Source organism: Alligator sinensis, unplaced genomic scaffold, assembly GCF_000455745.1.
Source record: "Alligator sinensis unplaced genomic scaffold, ASM45574v1 scaffold82_1, whole genome shotgun sequence".
Taxonomy (NCBI): domain Eukaryota; kingdom Metazoa; phylum Chordata; order Crocodylia; family Alligatoridae; genus Alligator; species Alligator sinensis.
Window position 1 is genome coordinate 1,046,609 of NW_005841860.1, and position 19,134 is coordinate 1,065,742.

The window sequence follows — 19,134 nt, forward strand, 5'->3', positions numbered from 1 at the left end:
TATTGGGTGCTGGTCAGACCGCAGTTGGAATACTGCGTGCAATTTTGGGCGCCGCACTTCAAGAGGGATGTGGATAACCTGGAGAGGGTCCAGAGAAGATCCACTCATATGGTTAAGGGCTTGCAGGCCAAGCCCTATGAGGAGAGACTAGGGCACCTGGACCTCTTCAGCCTCCGCAAGAGAAGGTTGAGAGGCAACCTTGTGGCTGCCTGTAAGTTCATCATGGGGGCACAGAAGGGAATTGGTGAGGCTTTACTCACCAAGGCGCCCCTGGGGGTTACAAGAAATAATGGCCATTAGCTAGCAGAGAGCAGAGTTAGACTAGACATTAGGAGGAACTTCTTCACAGTTAGAGTCTCTTTCCTGCCTATGCAGGGAGTCGGGCTCAAAGATCTATTGAGGTCCCTTCCGACCATAACATCTATGAATCTGTGAAAGGGCATACTGTTAACTCATATCCAGCTTCTTGTCCTGCCCAGGTCCTTTTCTGCAAATCTACTGCTTAGCCAGTTGGTCCCAAGCATGGGATTCATCTATCCTAAGTGCAGGACTTTGCACTCGTCCTTGATGAATTACATGAGACATCTTTTGGCCCAATCCTCCAATTTGTCTAGCCCTACCTTCCAGCTTATCTACTAGTTCCCACAGTTTGGTATCATCTGTGAACTTGCTGAAGGTGCACTCCATCTCATCTTTCAGATAGTTAATGAAGATTTTGAACAAAACTGGCTCCAGGACCGACCCATGGGGCACTCCATTTGATACCAGCTGTCAACTAGGCATCGAGCCATTGATCACTACCCACTGAGCCCAATCCAGCCAGCTTTCTATCCACTTTACAGTCCATTCATCCAACCCATACTTCCTTAGCTTGCTTGCAAGAATGTTGTGGAAGACCACATCAAAAGCCTTGCTAAAGTCAAGGTATATCACGTCCACTGCTTTCCCCATTAATCAATCAATCAATCAGCAGGCACTCACCCCACAGATACACATACAACAATGAAAACAGGCTTATCAAATCAGTTTCATAAAAATACACACTTCATTCTGAGGAAACACCTAAAAACAAGCCAAGGATTTGCATGTCACTACGGTCAAAGACTCAAAACCTACTGTATACGTACATACTGTAAGGGCCCCAAATTCAAAGTGGTCACTCAATCTAAGATTCAGAAAATGCTCAACAGGCAAACAAAAATGCATCAAAGGGAAGGGCAAGATAACTGTAAATGCAGACGTATTTCCTTTATTTCCTAGTACTACAATGCCACCCATTAAGAGAGTAATGCTTATAACATGGTTTGGCTTTTTAATTGCCCAGGAAACAGAAATTTCCATTCCCAACCACCTGTATCCCATACCACTTGGGGCATTATCCAGTAGGCTAAACCAAACTCTTTGAACTCTATCAGGAAATCCAGAAATTGGTGCATCTTTGTGAGCATTAGCATTATACACCGTTAGCACAGTATACTCAGTAAGTGAATAGTCATATATTTCATGAAGTTTCTGAAGGCTTGTAACGTATAGTCCCACGGTAATATGCATCACCAGAGTCTAATCTTAAGGTGACAAAAACAGGGATAGATGTAGCAAGGTCATCATACTAAAAAGCTTAGTCATATTCTCCTCCCACAAATGCAAAGGAAAAAATAATTCATTCATAGCATAGGCTGTTCCATATCATAGACATACAGGGCTACACAAAAAAAAATGCACTTGAAAGAGTATGTTTGCAGCTTATATAGCATTAGACGCTTATCATTGTGCTTCTGTTGAATCATGTGTATTTAAGTACTCATTTGCATGTGCAAGTGTCAGTGTGAACATGCAAATATGTGCACAGATGTGAGCATATGTACAGAGTTTCCACAAGCATAAAGTAAGCTCCTACATTTGAAAATTCTGCCCATTACTATTTATTATTTTAGGAGTACAAAGTCTTACAAGTTCACTATCAAGTTCCTCTTTTACTGGATCACTTCCAGGTGACTTCTCTTGTCTAAATTTACTACTAACAAAATAATGAACTAGTAATAATGGCAGTTACTCATATTTCCCAAGGAGAAGTAGAACAAACAAAAATCACCTGCAATTAGAGTTAGACTTGTCCTGTAAAAGAATTTGCATGGAGAATGGCATCTTTCAGTCAAGCTTTTTATGGAATAAACCTGCATCTCCCTTTGCCTTGTGGAGCATCAGTGACATCCAGTGGCTGCTTGATTGATCGGATTAGTATAAGGCTAAAGCGCCAGAATACCAATTCATTCCCATTTATAAGTGTGTGTGTGTGTGTGTAATGGGAAACAGAACCTGTTGTCAGCAGACAGCCTTTACAATTCGCACAGGATACATAAGAGTTTATATGACTCCAACCATCAAAGAAGGAATAGGCCATGAAAAACAGAGACAGAGATAACAACAGCAAGGTTCTTAAGAGAAGGACTCATCCTTTAAGGGAACACGAGAGGGCAAACTGCTGCCTGCACTCCATTCTCAGGCAGGACAATTTCTCCATGAAGCCTGGCTATTGCTCTTCAGAGTTTCCAGGTGGCAAAAGTTCAAATTCAAGGCTGGTATAAATGGGTGAAATGCCACTAGCAGAGATGGAGTCATACTCAGAGCAGCAGAGAATTTGGCCTACTTTAGAGCAGTAGTTCTCAATCTTTTTTTCGTTTGCAGATCCCTAAAAAATTTCAAATGGAAGTGCAGAGCCCTTTGCGAATTTTAAATGCAAGTGCAGACTCCTTTGAATTGCAATTCACATACCTCTGATTGATCATGGTCCTCTTTTGCAGACTCCTTAGACATAGTCTGCAGACCTCCAGGGGTCTGTGGACCACAGGTTGAAAACCACTGCTTTAAACCAACAGGGCTTGCAAAACGTATCCCATAGGAACATGAGAAATTCCATACCGAGTCAGACCACAAGGACATCTACCTGGTATTCTCTCTCTCTCTCTCTCTGAGTGGCACAGAGTGATGCTAAGGGAAGGATGCAGGACCTATCAAGACCCATCTGTCCCCTTCCTCTCTACCTTATAACTTCTAGCATCAAGAAGGCTAAGGAATTCTGATTTCAGGGCTCTATAATTCTGTTGTCATGTTTAATACCTACTGACAGAACTATCAAGAATTTGTCCAATCCTCTGTTGAACCTGGTTAATTAATCAGCCTCTACAACATTTCCTGGTAATGAGTTCCCCCAGCTGACTACAGCAGTGTGAAAAATAACTTTATTTTATTAGTTTTCAACCTGTTTCCTAATAATTTCTTTTATATGTCCCCTAGTTCTAGTCTTGCAAGAGGCAGTAAACAGTACATTCTTTTTTCTCCACCAGTCATTATTTGTATAGACTTCTGTCATATCTCCTCCTCAGTTATCTTTTCTCTAATCTAAAAAAGTTCTCCTCTTTATAAGAGAGAAAAAGGAAATACACTATATAAACATTCACCATCTTAGAGTTTCCAGCAGACTCTGAAATGTCTCCTGGGTTCTTCTGTGCCAGTATCAATGCCCCCTTAATGCCTTGATATCATTTTGAATTGCCAAAACCCTCATAATTTTCCATATAAGAATGATGTGAAAATATGAAAGCCCACACAAGATCAACTAAGGCTGCTGGCATACATTCAGATAAGTATGTGATGCAGTCTGATCCCTGATCCCAACAATCACAACTTCTTCCACACCACACACAAATGGCAGGACGTGCAATTATGGGCAAGATCAGACACAAGTCCCAGTCACTACTGCCTGCAGCCTTGCTGTCAGTTCCAGGGATGAAAGGCTCCCCAGAGAGGAGGAGATGAGGTGCTATTCCCACTCAAGAGTTTTAAGTCCTCATTCCCAGCAGCCTAGCCAGGACTGCTGGGCATGAAGAATCAATGCTCCCAACACAAGGTTTAATGTCAGGCAGAAATGAGGGGGTCCCTATGCTCAGGAATGTAAAGCCTCATGCCCATCAGCCCTGTAGGAATTGGAGGATCAAATCTTCCAATAAAAACCTCAGGGCAGGGAGCACCTCAGTTCCACCCACCAAAAGCCAGGTTCCTCTACACCCAGCAGTCCCAACAGGTCTGTTGGGCACTGGTGTCCAAAATCCCCAGCATAGGAAGGCCCTCAGCTTCTCCACTTGGACCAAGGCAGCCACAGGCCAGTTGGAGACCAGCTGGTTTTCTATTTTATAGTGCCTTTGTGGCAGGACAGTAGGGGACACTCCTGTGTTGAGCCACCCACCTCACTGCGCCCGACCACCTTCCAGGCTCTGAGTGCCTCCTTGGGGGCACCTCACATCTGGCCAACCCCCTTCCTGGAGCACACCCACTAGCCTGGGGGTTCCTCTGCTACCACCTAGGGCTGGGCTTGATTCTGGCTCTGTGCACCCTGGGAAACACAGACCTAGTAGCCCTCAACGGTACGCGATTCACTTCAAGAACTTGGGATGCTTCCCTCAGTCAGAAGCACAAGTAGTGGTCTCCCTTAGTCAGCCGAACCAAGGGGACCCCAAGGCATAAGCTGGACCCACTCCCAATAAGTCTCCCACGCTAGGTACAAAGGAGAACTTTATTGGTTACAAGAGGTAAGGTTGCAATAGGGTACAGGGTAGAGCAATATCAGAGAAATCCCACAGAGCAAACTCCCATGGCTGGGTAGTCTTTGATCATGCATCTGGGTTACTGCAAGCTATATATCTAGTTAGATCTCAGGTAGCTTACCCACAAGTATCATCCAGAGGCAGGTGGAGATTCCCTCTGGAGGCAGGTAGTTTCTTGATCATGACTTTTGAGACGGGGAGCAAGTTTCAGATGGTTCAGCTCTTCTTCCTCTCTGAGTCTTCCTCATGGCTGCTGCCCCCTCCTCCTGGGCAGTCCTTAACTTATATAGCCCTTGTGACCTCATTTACCTGGTCCAATGGAGGCCAGCATCTGTTGGCTGTCAGCCAACCAATTTGAAATGCATCACTAGTTGCTGGGCAGACTGGTAGTTCCCCACCCCCCAGGGAGCCCAAGCCCCTCACCCAGGTATGTGATACCAGTCACGTAGGCAGAGGGAGCAGGTTTCCCCCCTCCCTCAGGAATGTATCCAGCTCAGGTTACCTAAAGATATAGGGTAAGGTGTGTATCCTTTGCTGGGCCCATCCTGACCAAACTGTCACAGAGCAGAATTTATGGGGAGAAACAGAGGTGGCCTTCTGCCACAGCCTTAAATCAGGTGAATGTGAAGCACCATTGCCATTTATGGCACGATTAACACATTAATCACACCATAAATGTAACATGTGCCAGAGACCTTAAGGAGACATTTTATAGGTCAAGATGTTCATCCAACCTATTTGTCATTTTGTACCTTGGAATGCGAGCCACTCCCTTCCAAGATGACGTCTATGGTTTCTTCAGAGATATTGACTGAGGAATGAAGCTCCAGAGTCAGTTCAGTAAGGTTCTGCACAAAGTCTTTGATTTTCACATCTACAACACAGGAAAGAATGCATCCTCAGTGCCACACCCAATTGCTAAACTCAAAATGCCACTCAGCCATCCACTTCCATACATATATTTGGGAATATGAAAGAGCAGAATGAAGTCTCCAGGAGCCACTATTTCATTGCCCCACCAGTCCTACAGAATTCACAGGCAGGGTTCTGAGGTACATCACATCTACCTGTGGAGCAGAGGTCAAGAAGGGTGCTTAATGCTAAATAACTAATCCACTCATTCATAAACTATCCCCCCAAGACCATTCAGGAGAGACATCCTAAACTGGTGAAGTCAGTCTTCAGCAGGGATCCATGTTTTTCATTCACCGTGAAAAATGCAGATTTCCTCTTTTTAGGTAGAAAAACTCAGGAAATGGCAGGTTCCCCCTTGCAGGCTGGCAGAGTTCCAGCCTAAAAAGGGGTTGGTTGGGGTTGGGGAGAGCTTGAGGAGGGTGATCAGGCAGAGGGCACCATGTGCATGTGTGCACACACATGCACATGACAGCCAGGCAGTGTGGAGAACAGCTCCCATAACTTCCCACAGGTAAATCTATGGATGGGGCAGACTGTGACCTCCATGGTGAGCAGGGCTGGGGTTGGGGGCAGTGTATGGGGCCCAGGGCCCAGGCGGGTATGTGCGGCTGTGGGACCCAGTCTGGGAATGGAAGGGAGCCATGGGTGGCTCATCTGGGGGAGCCATCTCCCTGCCACTGCATGCACTCTCATGGGGGGGAGGCATGGGAGTAGTACATGCACCCCAAATTTGTGAGAGTGTTGGGGGCAGATGTGGGCTGCCCACTACAGGCTCAGGGCTTCCTGCTTGCTGCCCTCCTGTTTCTACAGGCCAGCGAATGGGACCCAGAATGGGAGAGCAGAATGGGGTGGGGCTGCACCACCATGGTAAGGCACCCCCTGCCTTCCTGGCAACAGCAAGGGCAGCAGCATGGAGTTATACCCCGGCTCACGGCTGCCAGGTGGGCAGGGGTTGCCTCACTTTAGCAGCACAGCTGGTGCAGGGCTTCCAGCGGCAGCAGTAACACCAAGCCTCCCTGCCCCACTCCACCCTCCTGCACCAGGTCCCACCCACCGGGCCGCAGAGGACCCAAGGGGAGGGCAGAAGGACGGGGAGTCCTGAGGCTACAGCAGGCAGCCCACATCCTCCCTCCCCTCACAGGCTCTGCTCTGGCCACACCACCCAGGGAGGAAGGGGAGCCATGCTCTACGCTCCACTCCACCAACAGCAGCCACCACCTCCTGCAGGTGGCAGCCAGGGATCAGGTCCTGCTGAGAGCAGGGCAGGGGTCTGTGGGCCCTGGCCCTGATCCCATAGCTCTGGCAACTGGGGCCCCCCTCTGGCAGGGCTGGGCAGGTGGTGGGCTGTGGGTGGGGAGTGAGGGGTACTGGCAGAACCAGGGGGCTGTAGATCAGAAGTAAGGGGCACTGGCAGGGCCCAGGGGGCTGTGGGTCGGAACTAAGGGACACTGGCAGGGCTGGGGTGGGGGGGCTATGCATTGAGAGTGAGGGCCAGGGCACTGGCATATCAGGGCTGCATAGTGCCACAAAGTTGGGGGGTGGGGGCAGGCAGACAGCTGCAGCTGGACCCGTGTCCTGGTGAGCAAAGTGGACAGGGGGAGCTCTGATTTTCCATGATAAAAAGTCCAAAATTAAATGCAGTTTTGTTTCATTTTAATTGCAGAAAAACACGGATTTTGGAGGTTTTTAATCGGAGAATTTGCAATTTTTAAACAGAGGAAACCAGGAACCCTAGTCTTCAGTCACTTAGGACAACTTGTGCTAGTACACTGCAGATCTCTTTTCCTTTCACAGAAAGATTCCAGGACCATGTTACTGGGGAGGTTTGCTACCCTGGGGCCAAATTACTATGTGGGGAGAACAGGGACAGAAACAATTTATTCATAAGTTGACAACACACTAGCAAGCTAGTGTTTTCCACATACAGAATTATTTTACCTTTGTTAAGTTTGTTTCAATTTAATATTTGTTTTCATGGCCTTTAAAACAAGCACACCATGATGATCTATAAAACAGCAGCAGGGTTTATATTAGTTCCTATAAATACACCATTAACTTACCATCCGGTAGACTGAAGTTACTGAGAAAAGCGGCTACTGAGTTTCCTGACAAAAGTGCCTCTAGGTTTTCAGCCAACCTGAAATGACAATACTAGTTTCACAAGTTGCTATTTCTAAGTAGTTAAATACGATTGTATATCATGCATTACATGCACAGCATTTATCAGTACTGAAGTGATGCCAGTTAGACAGATTAGTGCTAAGCACCAGATTTTTCCTGCTGCTTGTGCAAGCAGCAAGGTACTGAGATGGGCCCAGATGACCATGCACCTATACATACTGCACTGACCATCACATTCCTTGTTCTTATAGGGCCTAACGTGGTCAATTTGACAAACTGGGGGTGAAGTAAAGATTTTAGTATAGATCACCCCCGAACTTGTGACCATTTAAAGAAAAAAAAAAAAAAGGGCAAGCCCTGCCTTCCCAGTACAGTGTAAGTAATATCTATCATTGTCTACTCCCCCTCAGGCTGTTGGGTAAGAACAAAAACTATGACAAGACAGGTTTCAATCCTGCCAAGAGCCAAGCGCATCCTGCTGCTTGTGCATTCTGAACATCCCTGACTTGAAATCGACCCAAATAGAGGTTGCTTAAAACCTTTCAGGATCGGGGCCTGGAAATTAGGTTGATATAAGACCTACAACATGTAGATCAGGGGTGGGCAAAGTACATCCCACAGGCCAAATCTGGCCTGCCAACTGACTGGATCTGGCCTGCAGCTCTCCCTGCGGCGTTCTGCATTGGGCTGAGCCACACCCTCTCCCACCAGGACAGGCCGCGCCGTGCTCCTGCCTGCTGGCCAGGTGCTGCTCTACTCCCCTCACCTTCAGCAGAAGCCACCTGGCTGAAGCTTCCCCCCACCTGCCCATTCACTCAGAGCAGCACAGACAGGGGCAGGAGCAGGAAGAGAAGCCACCACTGGAGGTGAGGGGAGCAGAGTAGCATCTGGCCGGCTGCAGCTGCACAGGAACAGCCCTGCCAGCCCGGGCCCTGGCCAGCATGCATAGCTTCCAGTGGGGCTCTTCCTGTGCAGCTGCAGCCGGCCACGTGCTGCTCTGCTCCCCCCACTTCCTCAGTGGCTCCACGTGCTCCTGCTGCACCACTCTGAGCAGTGAGGAAGCTTCAGCCAGGTGGCTCCTGCCTCAGCTCCTGACTGCCTTCCATCAATTCTGCCAGCCTAGCACAACAAGCAGCTACCTGCAGGCAAGTGGAAGGCAGGCTGGAGCTGGAGCCAGAGCTCTGTGCACTGGTGCAGGATCCACCCAGCTGAAGCTGACCTCCACCCACCCAGAGTAGCACAGCAGAGGCAAGAGCAAGAGGAGGAGCTGCTGCTGGAGATGAGGGGAACAGAACAGCTCTTCCAGCCCAAGCCCCAGCCAGTGTACCCAGCTTCCAGTGTGGCTGTAGCAAGCGAGGTGCTGCTCTGCTCCCCCACCTCCAGCGGCAGCTCCTCCTCCTGCTCCTGCCCCTGCTATGCTGCTCTGGGCTGGGGGGAAACTTCAGCAGGGTTGCTCCAACAGGAGGTGAGGGGAGAAGAGCAGCTTTCACCCAGCTGCTGCGACATTGGGAACAGCCCTGCCAAAAGCTGCATTTTGACTGGGCCAGGGCAGGGCCAGCAGGTGTTGGGGGAGTGCAGCACAGGTTTCCCTGGGCAGGGCTCAGCCCCATGCAGAGTGCCACAAAGGAAGTCATCCCTTAGTTCCCAGACCACCCCCCCCCCCCCCCCCCCACCCCAACACCCTCCTTTCTCTCCCCCCCCCACACACACACCCTTCTTTCTCTTCCACAGGCCAGGGCATGCAAGGAGCAAGCAGCCTCATCAGCAGTCCCACTCCTGAACACTACTCCCCACCTGCCAACAGCCGTATAAGGAGTTTTGGTGAGTTGTTGTGAGCCGGGGGACACATGGGGTGCTGACCCAGCCCATGACAGCTCATCAAAATTCCCTGTGTGGTCCTCAGGCCCAAATCATTGCCCACCCCGATGTAGATGCTTATGGGTGCAGACAGAAGTGCAGCTCCCACCTGTAACTTAGAACAATTCCTGCAAAGCGTTCCGAGTTACAACATTACCCCAAACCAGACAGAAGTTCACAGTTGGTTCCAGGGGGAGGGGAATCTAGAGGGAGCTCATTCTTGGGGATATCCCCTGGCTGGTGCTGAAAGGTGAGGTAGGTGAATTGGAGCCCCCACCTGAGGGGGATGGGCTCCAATGCACCCACTCCACCCTCCAGTGGGGGCTGAAAAAACCCCAGACTGAAATCCCTCTGTTCCCTTTCTCCCCTCCCATTCTGAAAACAGTGGCAGGTTGGGAACTCTGCAGACACAAGTTGCAGAAGATGCTCCATTTTGAAATGTCTTTATCTAATACCTCATGCAATGAGGGGTCAGATTTTCACCCAATCAGCCATGTTTTAAGCTGTTTGCAACCACACACTTGTGTTTGGTCATGCCTATAAACTGCTTTCTGTGGCCAGATTGGGCAAAAATTGTCATTTACTCTTTGGAGAGGGCAAAGGGGGTGATTAAAAAAGCAGACCTTTTCACACTTACAGGGAAGTCATTGTTTACTGTTGCAGAACAGATGCCTCTAACAAGCATACAGTGCCCTCTTCTTTCTCCTTTTTGGTCAGAGGATGGTCTGGGTAAGCATAGTTTGTATTATATCTATACAAATTAAATCCATACACATGCAAGGGACTACTAAACCTAACAAAAACAGTGCATGGCAACAGAAAAACAGGCTTTACCTTTGTACATGCTTCTGGATGTCCTCTAACATGAGCTGACATTCACAGCTGCTATCGGTGGTGTTTTGTAAAGTTCTCAGGAAGCTATGCAGAGTACCAGAAAACTTCTTGTTTATATTTACAACATTCTCACAATCTCCTTGGTTAGAAATGGGCCACGTTTTTTCAATATCCTGCACACAAAACAACCAAGTTAAAATAAAATTCATGCAATAGCTTTATTTCCTCGAAATAACAGGTCTACACCACTAAATATTGGGAAGCTTTGCTTGAAAATAAAACACAAATCAAAAAACATAGCTCTTATCTTGTTATCTTATTTTTTGTAAAGAAACAGGAGACAGGATTTTTTGGTTTTGGATAAATAGTAAGTGCACAAAAACAATTAAGTTTTGGGACAACCCAAACTATTTATGAATCCAACCCAAATCCAGCAAGCAGTTTCAGATGAAAAAGCTGGGGGGGGAGTTAAAAACATCAAAACAAAATGTTTCAACGTGTTCCAAATTAAATGTCTTGTTGCAGAAATGCTGAAACATTTTGCTTTGATGTTTTCAAAATTAAGTGCTTCAACTTTATAATTCAAAATAAGATTTTTAATTTAAAATTGAAAGGGAACGAGAAAGGTTAAAGAAATGGGTTAAAGAACCTGGAAAATAAACAGGCTAGTTTGTTTTGGGTCAAATGAAATGTTTCAGACTAACTTAAATTGATAGCGGGGGGGAAGAGCAGGAGGACATCCCTTTTCACAAAAAAAGGCCAAGAATAATTTTCTTTCCCTTTAACTCAAATTCATTTTTCCCAAATGTTTCTGTTCCAGTACCTAACCAAAAAAAAAAAAAAAAAAAATCAGTTGTGTGCTTAATTCCCTCCATAGCCACATACTCCTTGCATCATGCCCTACACAGAGACCATTTATTCCTTTCAATTTTTTCTTGCCTTTTTATTAACTTTGCCTTTTATATAGGTGTTTTTCTAGAACAACTCTATTTATACATACAATGTTTATCTGCATATGCATATATTTAGATATACAAGAGAAAAGTATTGCTCAAAGTCTCCTTGAGCAAAATTCTACCCTCAGATCATTTTGGTGGCGCTCAGTTCTGACAGCTTGCTCTACTTAACATTCTCTGAACTCTCACTCACACCACTGAGTGCTCTGTGTTGACAGTGGAATATCAAGGCTGATATCCAAAAAGTAAAGAAAGGCAAATCCTGTATTAAGAGAATAAAGCTCATATTTCTGGGGGCCTCCAAGAGGCCAATTCTCTCCTGAAGGCAACTGCAAAACTCTCACTGGAGCAAGATCAGGCCCTGGCTGAGGCCCTAGATGGCAAGCATTCATCTTTTGATCAGAATTTCTGTCCAGCAGAGGTGCAGAGAGCAATCCCTCTTGGCAAGCAAAATTAATCTATTTTCTGGGTGAGTTTTCTTTTAGTCTGAATGACTCTGGTTGGAGAGCTTTCATTTGTACTATGTTTGATTAAAGTCTTGCTCTTGTTAAATGTCTAGCAATGTGAAAGCACCCAGAGTGGTTCCATCAATAAATCTAAAGGAGTTCACCAGGGAATTGGCTGAGGCCACATGCTCCTGGTCCATGGTTGCCATTGGAGACTTCAACTACCCAGACATCTCATGGGAAGAGCACTCAGCTAAATCCGAGTGGTCACAAAGCTTCCTCTTATGCGTGAATGACCTCTATCTGACTCAAGAAGTCTATGGGCCAATGAGAGGTAAAGTGCTGTTCGACCTGGTACTGGCAACCGGGGATGACCTAATCAGTGACCTAACAATCGATGGGAAGCTGGGCGACAGAGACCATGAGCTGATCACCTTCACCATCCACCGTAAAGCTGGCAAGTCAGTCAGCAATACAGAAGTCCTTGACTTTAGGAAAGCTGACTTTGACAAGCTCAGGAGGCTTGTTGGTGAGGCCCTAAGGGACCATGACCCCAAGGGGAGGGGAGTTCAGGAGGAGTGGTTGCTCCTGAAGGGAGCAATCCTCGATGCACAAGCTCAGGCTATTCTGTCTTGGAGGAAAGGCACCAAAAGGGCACAGCAGCCCCCTTGGCTCTTCAGGGAACTAGCGGACCTCCTGCTGCTAAAAAGAAAGGCCTGCAAAGGATGGAGGACAGGATCCACCTCCAAGGAGGAATATTCCACACTGGTCCAGTCCCGCAGGAAGTGAACCAGAAAAGCCAAGGCTGCGACGGAATTCCAGCTAGCTACAAGTATCAAGGACAATAAAAAGTCCTTTTTCACATATGTGGGGAGCCAGAGGAAAAGCAAAGGCAACATTAGACCCCTGCTAAACCAGATGGGACAACTGACAACCGATGCCCAGGAAAAAACAAACCTATTAAATGGGTATTTTGTGTCAGTCTTTCATCAGTCCCACGGGATGCCCATGCCCATTATAGGACAGGGAGGCCCGGGTGAGAGAGATTCCCTGCCCTCCATCAATGCTGACCTCGTGAAGGAACATCTTGAGAGGCTGGACACCTTCAAGTCAGCCGGCCCTGACAATCTACACCCCAGGGTATTCAAGGAGTTGGCAAGCATCATCGCCCAGCCCCTGGCATGGATCTTCGAGAACTCCTGGCGCTCTGGTATAGTGCCCGAAGATTGGAAGAAGGCCAATGTGGTGTCCATCTTCAAGAAAGGGAGGAAAGTGGAACCGGTAAACTACAGGCCCATCAGCCTGACCTCTATCCTGGGCATGGTCCTGGAAAAGATCAAAGAGGCCACCCTTAACAGACTAGCTGACAGCAATATCCTGAGGGATACCCAACAGGGGTTTGTTGTGGGTAGGTCTTGCTTGACCAATCTCATTTCCTTCTATGACCAGGTGACCTATCACCTGGGCAAGGGAGAGGAGATTGATGTCATATATCTTGACTTCAAAAAAGATTTCAGTCTGGTATACCATGATCACTTCTTGGCAAAACTGGCCAACTGTGGCCTTGGGTCCACCGCAATCTGCTGGCTGGGGAATTGGCTCCATGGTCAAACCCAGAGGGTGGTGGTTGACGGAAGTCAATTATCATGGTGCCTTGTGACCAGTGGGGTCCCTCAAGGCTCTGTCTTTGGACCTGTATTGTTCAATATCTTCATTAATGACGTGGACATTTGAGTCAGAAGCGAACTGACAAATTCGCCAACGATACCACACTCTGGGGTAAAGCATCCACACCTGAGGACAGGAGGGTGATCCAGGCTGACCTTGACAGGCTCAGGAAATGGGCAGATAAGAAACTAATGGTGTTTAACACTGAAAAATGCAAGGTCCTCCACCTTGGAAGGAAAAACCTGCAGCATCCTTATAGGCTCGGCAGTGCTACGCTGGCTAGCAGTAAGGATGAAAAGGACTTGGGGGTCATGATTGACCACTAGATGAACATAAGCCTTCAATGTGATGCAGCGGCTAGTAATGCGAGCAAAACGCTGGCTTGCATCCATAGATGCTTCTCAAGTAAATTCTGGAACGTCATTCTCCCCTTGTACTCAGCCTTGGTGAGGCCACCGCTGGAGTAGTGTGTCCAGTTTTGGGCTCCACAATTCAAAAAGGATGTGGAGAAGCATGAGACAGTGCAGAGAAGAGCCACGCACATGATCAGAAGTCAGGAAAACAGGCCTTATGATGAGAGGCTGAAAGCTATGGTGCTCTTTAGCCTGGAAAAGCGCAGGCTCAGGAACAATCTGATGGCCACCTGTAAGTTTATCAGGGGTGTTCACCAGGATCTGGGGGAATGATTGTTCACCAGAGCGCCCCAAGGGATGACAAGGTCGAACAGTTATAAACTCCAGCAAGACCATTTCAGGCTGGACATAAGGAAGAATTCTTTACTGTCTGAGCCCCCAAGGTCTGGAATAGCCTGCCATCGGAGGTGGTTCAAGCACCGACATTGAACGCCTTCAAGAGAAATTTGGATGCTTATTTTGCTGGGATCCTATGACCCCAGCTGACTTCCTGCCCGTTGGGCAGGGAGCTGGACTCGATGATCTTCCAAGGTCCCTTCCAGCCCTAATGTCTATGAAATCTATAAAGCAACACCCCTCCAACCACCACCACCACTTGTTATTTGGTACTAAATGACAGCCTAGTTATTCCATTTACAGCTTTCAACACTTGTCAGCATTTATTTATGTGACTCCTTCTGGGTATCACTATGAAGTATGGCAGAAATACCCCTGCAACCCTTGATTGTACATAAGGACAGTTCAGACTGTAGAAAAACAAAATGAAAATCTTCTTGGAGTAATTTTCCACTACAGAAGTGTAACACATGATATAAAGGATGCTGCAGGAATGGAAATTCTTCAAACCTGGTACCGATCATGAATAAAACTGATTCCTTCAGTAACAGAACGGAGAAGATGCTTTGTTAAGCCATTTTTACAGCTTGTAAAAGCACAGAGAAGGTTGCTGATGACTGTTGGTTTTTCTGTAAGAGAAAACATGCAGATGAATCAGTTAAGCTCCAACAACATCCTATCAGAAATGAAATTAACATTAAAAAAGGAAGAAACAGGGAAAGAAGATTTAAATATAAGAGCAAAAATAAAGTCTAGCATGCTATGCTTTCCTTCTTATATAATGCTCTATATCACCCTCAGTATCTTGAGTGACAGTGAGGACAGTCATGAATGGAGCAGAACCAGAGCAGCGGGGCTTCATGCCAGTTCCATGGAAAGAAGATTCAAAACTTGTAAGGAACTCTATGGGCTATAACTAGGTCTCCCCTCCTCTGCTCTACCACCCCCACCAAGCAACTCTCTGGCATCTTCTTCAATCTTTTCCCCTCTGGAGATGCCTGGAGATTACTGTCAGGAAACAGCAATCCACATATAGCTGTAAGTGGAAAGACTGGCCTCTGTTACAGATAAGTTTCCAATAGAAGTATAAAGAGAGAGCGTATATTCTGCTATCAAATCTCCTGGTGGGGGAAGCTTTGCCCAAATTAGCTTTCAGCATGACCCTGACAAACAGCTTCCTTCCATTGCCTTCAAAGTTTTGCACATATGACTGAAGAGAGGATCTGGCCCCACTACTGGGTTTGAGTTAAATAGAATCCTGCTCATTCTCTCAGAGCCTGGATGGTTGCAAGGGGAAAAAAAAACAACTTCTAATCATAAAGAAAGAGGGCTGGAAGGGACCTCCACAGGTCATCTAGTCCAACCCTCTGCCGTAGGCAGGATCATCCCTACCCAAACCATGCTATACAAATCCATTATTTAACCTCTTAATAAAACTACACAGTCAGCCCTGAAATAAGACATCCATGTTTTGTTTGTTTTGTTATTCAGTCTTTATCTCTTAAATAGATAAGGGAAAAGGTGGAGAGTAAAAGATGGCACTGGGTTAATTTTTTTCTTCCCCTCAAATAGTCACTTTAAATTCAGGTTCAGTAAAATCCAGCCCAGCAAATTTCTGCAGCTAGGAGTTCCAGGCAACCCACAAAACAACAAGCAAGTCTCATCAAACCTTTATGTCTTGTATAAAGTTTTGCAAATTTCCCTTGATGCAGAAAATCTAATGTAAGCAAAGCACATAGCACAAAGGTCAAGATACTCGGACATAGTGCCTAAAACATTAGATTATCCACCCATATTTGAACCTTTAAAGCTCAGCACCTTTGGAAAAGCATTTTATAGTTGTCTTAACTTCTCTCCCATTGCAGCTAATGAGGGTATTACCAGGGAATTCACCTGAAGCAGAATAAGTCAACAACGAGCATTTCTGAAAATCTCTGGCTTACATACCCACTGAATATGCGGGTTTAGAAGCTAAAACATCAACTATCCACTTTCATGCCATGCTGTTGCATTAGGACTTCTGCATCAAAATATTTTCAGGTGCCTGCCTTTGCCTCCTTTTGAGGTGTCGGTGTTTGGCTCGAACTTGAGACCATCCAACTAGGCTCATTATGGCTGCACCAGGGTGCTCCGAGTACAGCTTTAACATTCCAGCAGTAAGATGGATCATGAAGCAAACAGTTGTTACTACAGCAACCAACCTGCAACAATTTTAAGTATGCTCAAAGCTGTTATCTGTACATTCTGTAGCAGTAAGACACTAGCAGGGCTTAAATGCTTCTGGAAAACCTGGCACATCTCAGAGACACTAAACAAAAAAAACACAGAAAAACAAAAATCAATAGAACAGCAATCATTTTTAGGACAACAGAATCAAAGAAAGGCTTGAACAAGCACTGCACGTGCTATTATAATCATCAGTGAGCTTCACTAATATTCCAGTTATTCCAATTTGACTTCCCGGGGTCTTATTCCTAGTTCATAACCCTGTGAACTCATCAGAATCCAGCCAAACAGGCAATACCAGCCACTTCCATATGTAACTAGAAAAGCAAGCAATTAAAAACTTATTTTTGGCCATAGCATGAAAATGGATAGTTGCATATACAGTAGAGTTCAATACAACTATTCTTAGCCTTGGTTTCAGAGTCACTGAAGATTCAGGTCCCATTGATTTGATGGAAGCAACAGGGTACTGAGCCCCTTTTGAAAACCAGGCCTTGACAGTGATGGGGGTGGGAGGAGGGGGAAAGCTAACTTCTTAATTATTTACCTTTGATCATTTAGTGGGCCTTGTTGCCAATATTCAGTCAAGCCAATCAGTCTCTGGGCATATTTTTCATAAGATGATAGTTGTTTGAACGTCCATTTAAGACCATGCATCAGCCTCTGTGCACTCTTTTGTAGCTGGTCTGCATCAGCTACACCAGTGATTCCATTAACAAAGGGCCCCAACAATGTTTTGACCAAGGTTCTTGTTGAATTCACCTGCTGGTTATTATTTAAATGCAGCAACTCCATCCAGGGAATTTCATTTAATGAGCCCTCAATAGCAGTTTTCCAGCTGGATTGTTCTTTCTGAAGGTACCTTATATTTTGGTTGATAAGGCTGGCAAAAAATGACCTCAGGCTGAAGTGTCTTTCAGAAACATTATTTGTTAAATTGAACAATTGCATAATGATTTCCATAACTCTCAGAAAGTCATCTTGGTTGTTCGCATAAGTCAGCAGCAGATTTAAGTCATTTTCATTTAACTTATTTTCCCAGAACCCCCCCAGGAACAGATCAGCCACAGCTCTGATGAAAGCCTTTATGGATGTGCATTTTTTTGTGTGAAAATTAGCAATCATTTCCTGAATTTCACCCCATTTTTCTTCTTGTGTTGGATTGCGAGTAAGATTTAGTGTACTAGCTAAAGCTATTTTGCTAGTAATAGCATTTATTGGTACAAAAATACAAAGAAGATACTCTATTAGGCTGACAGTCTCATTAGGTGAGTTTATATTTGCACTGGTAACAACTGTAACAAGTCTTTCTAGTACCCAAGAATAATTCTGCACATCTGCTAGAAATGAAGCAATTTCACCTACAATATTGTTTAATTCACTGGCTTTGCCCAGATTTGCAGGCAATCTGGTGGATGTGTTTACAGTCTCAGAGCCATTTGAACTGGAATGATCAACCTGAATAGACAAGTAGGTCAAATCAAGAAATGCTTTCACCAAATCTGCCAAACCTTTTTCATTTGAATAGACAGCTTCTGCAGTCTCACTTGTAGTTAACTCATTCACTGCATCACAAACAGCTCTTTGAAGAACTGGATAGAACACATGGAGGTAGTCTAAGTTTCCTGTAGTGTCTGAGTCAGAAGGTTGTTCAAAAATGGTAACAATCTTTTCTGAAGCTTTCTTGGACCATGCCAGAAATTTAGCAATAGCTTCTACTACTTCTGTTACCTTTGCAAACTCATCACTTTCCTGCAGCAAAGTGCTCAAATAATCAGCAGTCTCTGAAAATGGTCCATGAGTGTAGTTAGTGCTACTGCTCCATGAAATAAGATAAAGTAATCTTTTTGTAGCTTCTATTACCTCTCTATTTTTCAAAGGAAATGCCTTGTCTAAAGAGATTAACAGTTCTGCTAAACTGACAAGGTCCATTTCCCAGAAAGGAAAATAGAAATCTGGGAAATCTTTAGAGTGATTACTCATGAAAATATCCACTCTCTTTCCCATTTCTGCAAAAGTTTGCCTCATAATTCGGAGAGCCGTGGAAAGATCTCTAGTCATCTTAACAAGTTTCCATGAATTATTTGCATTACACAAATTATTCATAAAATGAAACAGTTCATAGTCATCTTGGGTGCCATTTTTTTCAGCAGACTCTCCAAATAGGACATTAAACAAATCCTTCACAAACTTGAGTCCTTTTGCACTATCAAAGTGAAGTGTCTCGTCCTCTGATATGGCTTTGAGTGGGTCATACAGATGTTCTTTAAAACTAGAATAAATTATATTTTCCTTCAATCCATCAACTTCTTCCTGTAGCTTGATCAACCAATCCAAATTCAGAAGAGCTAATATCTTATCTCGGGGAAATATACTGCAACAGAAATATTGTTTAGTGTTTATTAGGGTGGCAGGAATAATTCTGAATGTAGATTGAAAATTTTCATTAATGTCTAAAGATATTTTGCTGCATATTGCTTAAAGAAATACTACAAATACACTATAAAATGATATGGTCTGACAATAGATGTTGATCACTCAAAGGGACACACTGCTTAGCCATTCAGCCAGTGGTGTAATAGGATGGGGTGACTGGGCAACTGCCCCAAGAGCTGATGTTCTGGGTTTGTGGGGGAGGGTGGTTGAAAAAGCTGCCACTAGCAGCCACGCAATCATGCAACTCAGTGGCAACCAAAACATCACTACTGACCTGTGCCTCAGGCGTCCGGCCACGCCGCTGGCGTGCTATATTCAGTGATAA

General features: G+C 45.5%; 1 protein-coding gene across 1 annotated transcript in view; it reads right to left on the minus strand.

The window, feature by feature from the left end:
* Positions 1–19,134, minus strand: part of ABCA13 (ATP binding cassette subfamily A member 13) — a 351,606-nt gene that overhangs the window by 262,485 nt on the left and 69,987 nt on the right. The window contains exons 19-24 of the mRNA XM_014524731.2: positions 16,921–18,747; positions 16,349–16,455; positions 14,658–14,776; positions 10,329–10,501; positions 7,577–7,653; positions 5,354–5,475 (exon numbers count right to left, since the gene is read on the minus strand). Coding sequence (XP_014380217.1) covers positions 5,354–5,475; positions 7,577–7,653; positions 10,329–10,501; positions 14,658–14,776; positions 16,349–16,455; positions 16,921–18,747 — 2,425 coding nt within the window. The remainder of the gene's footprint in view (positions 1–5,353; positions 5,476–7,576; positions 7,654–10,328; positions 10,502–14,657; positions 14,777–16,348; positions 16,456–16,920; positions 18,748–19,134) is intronic.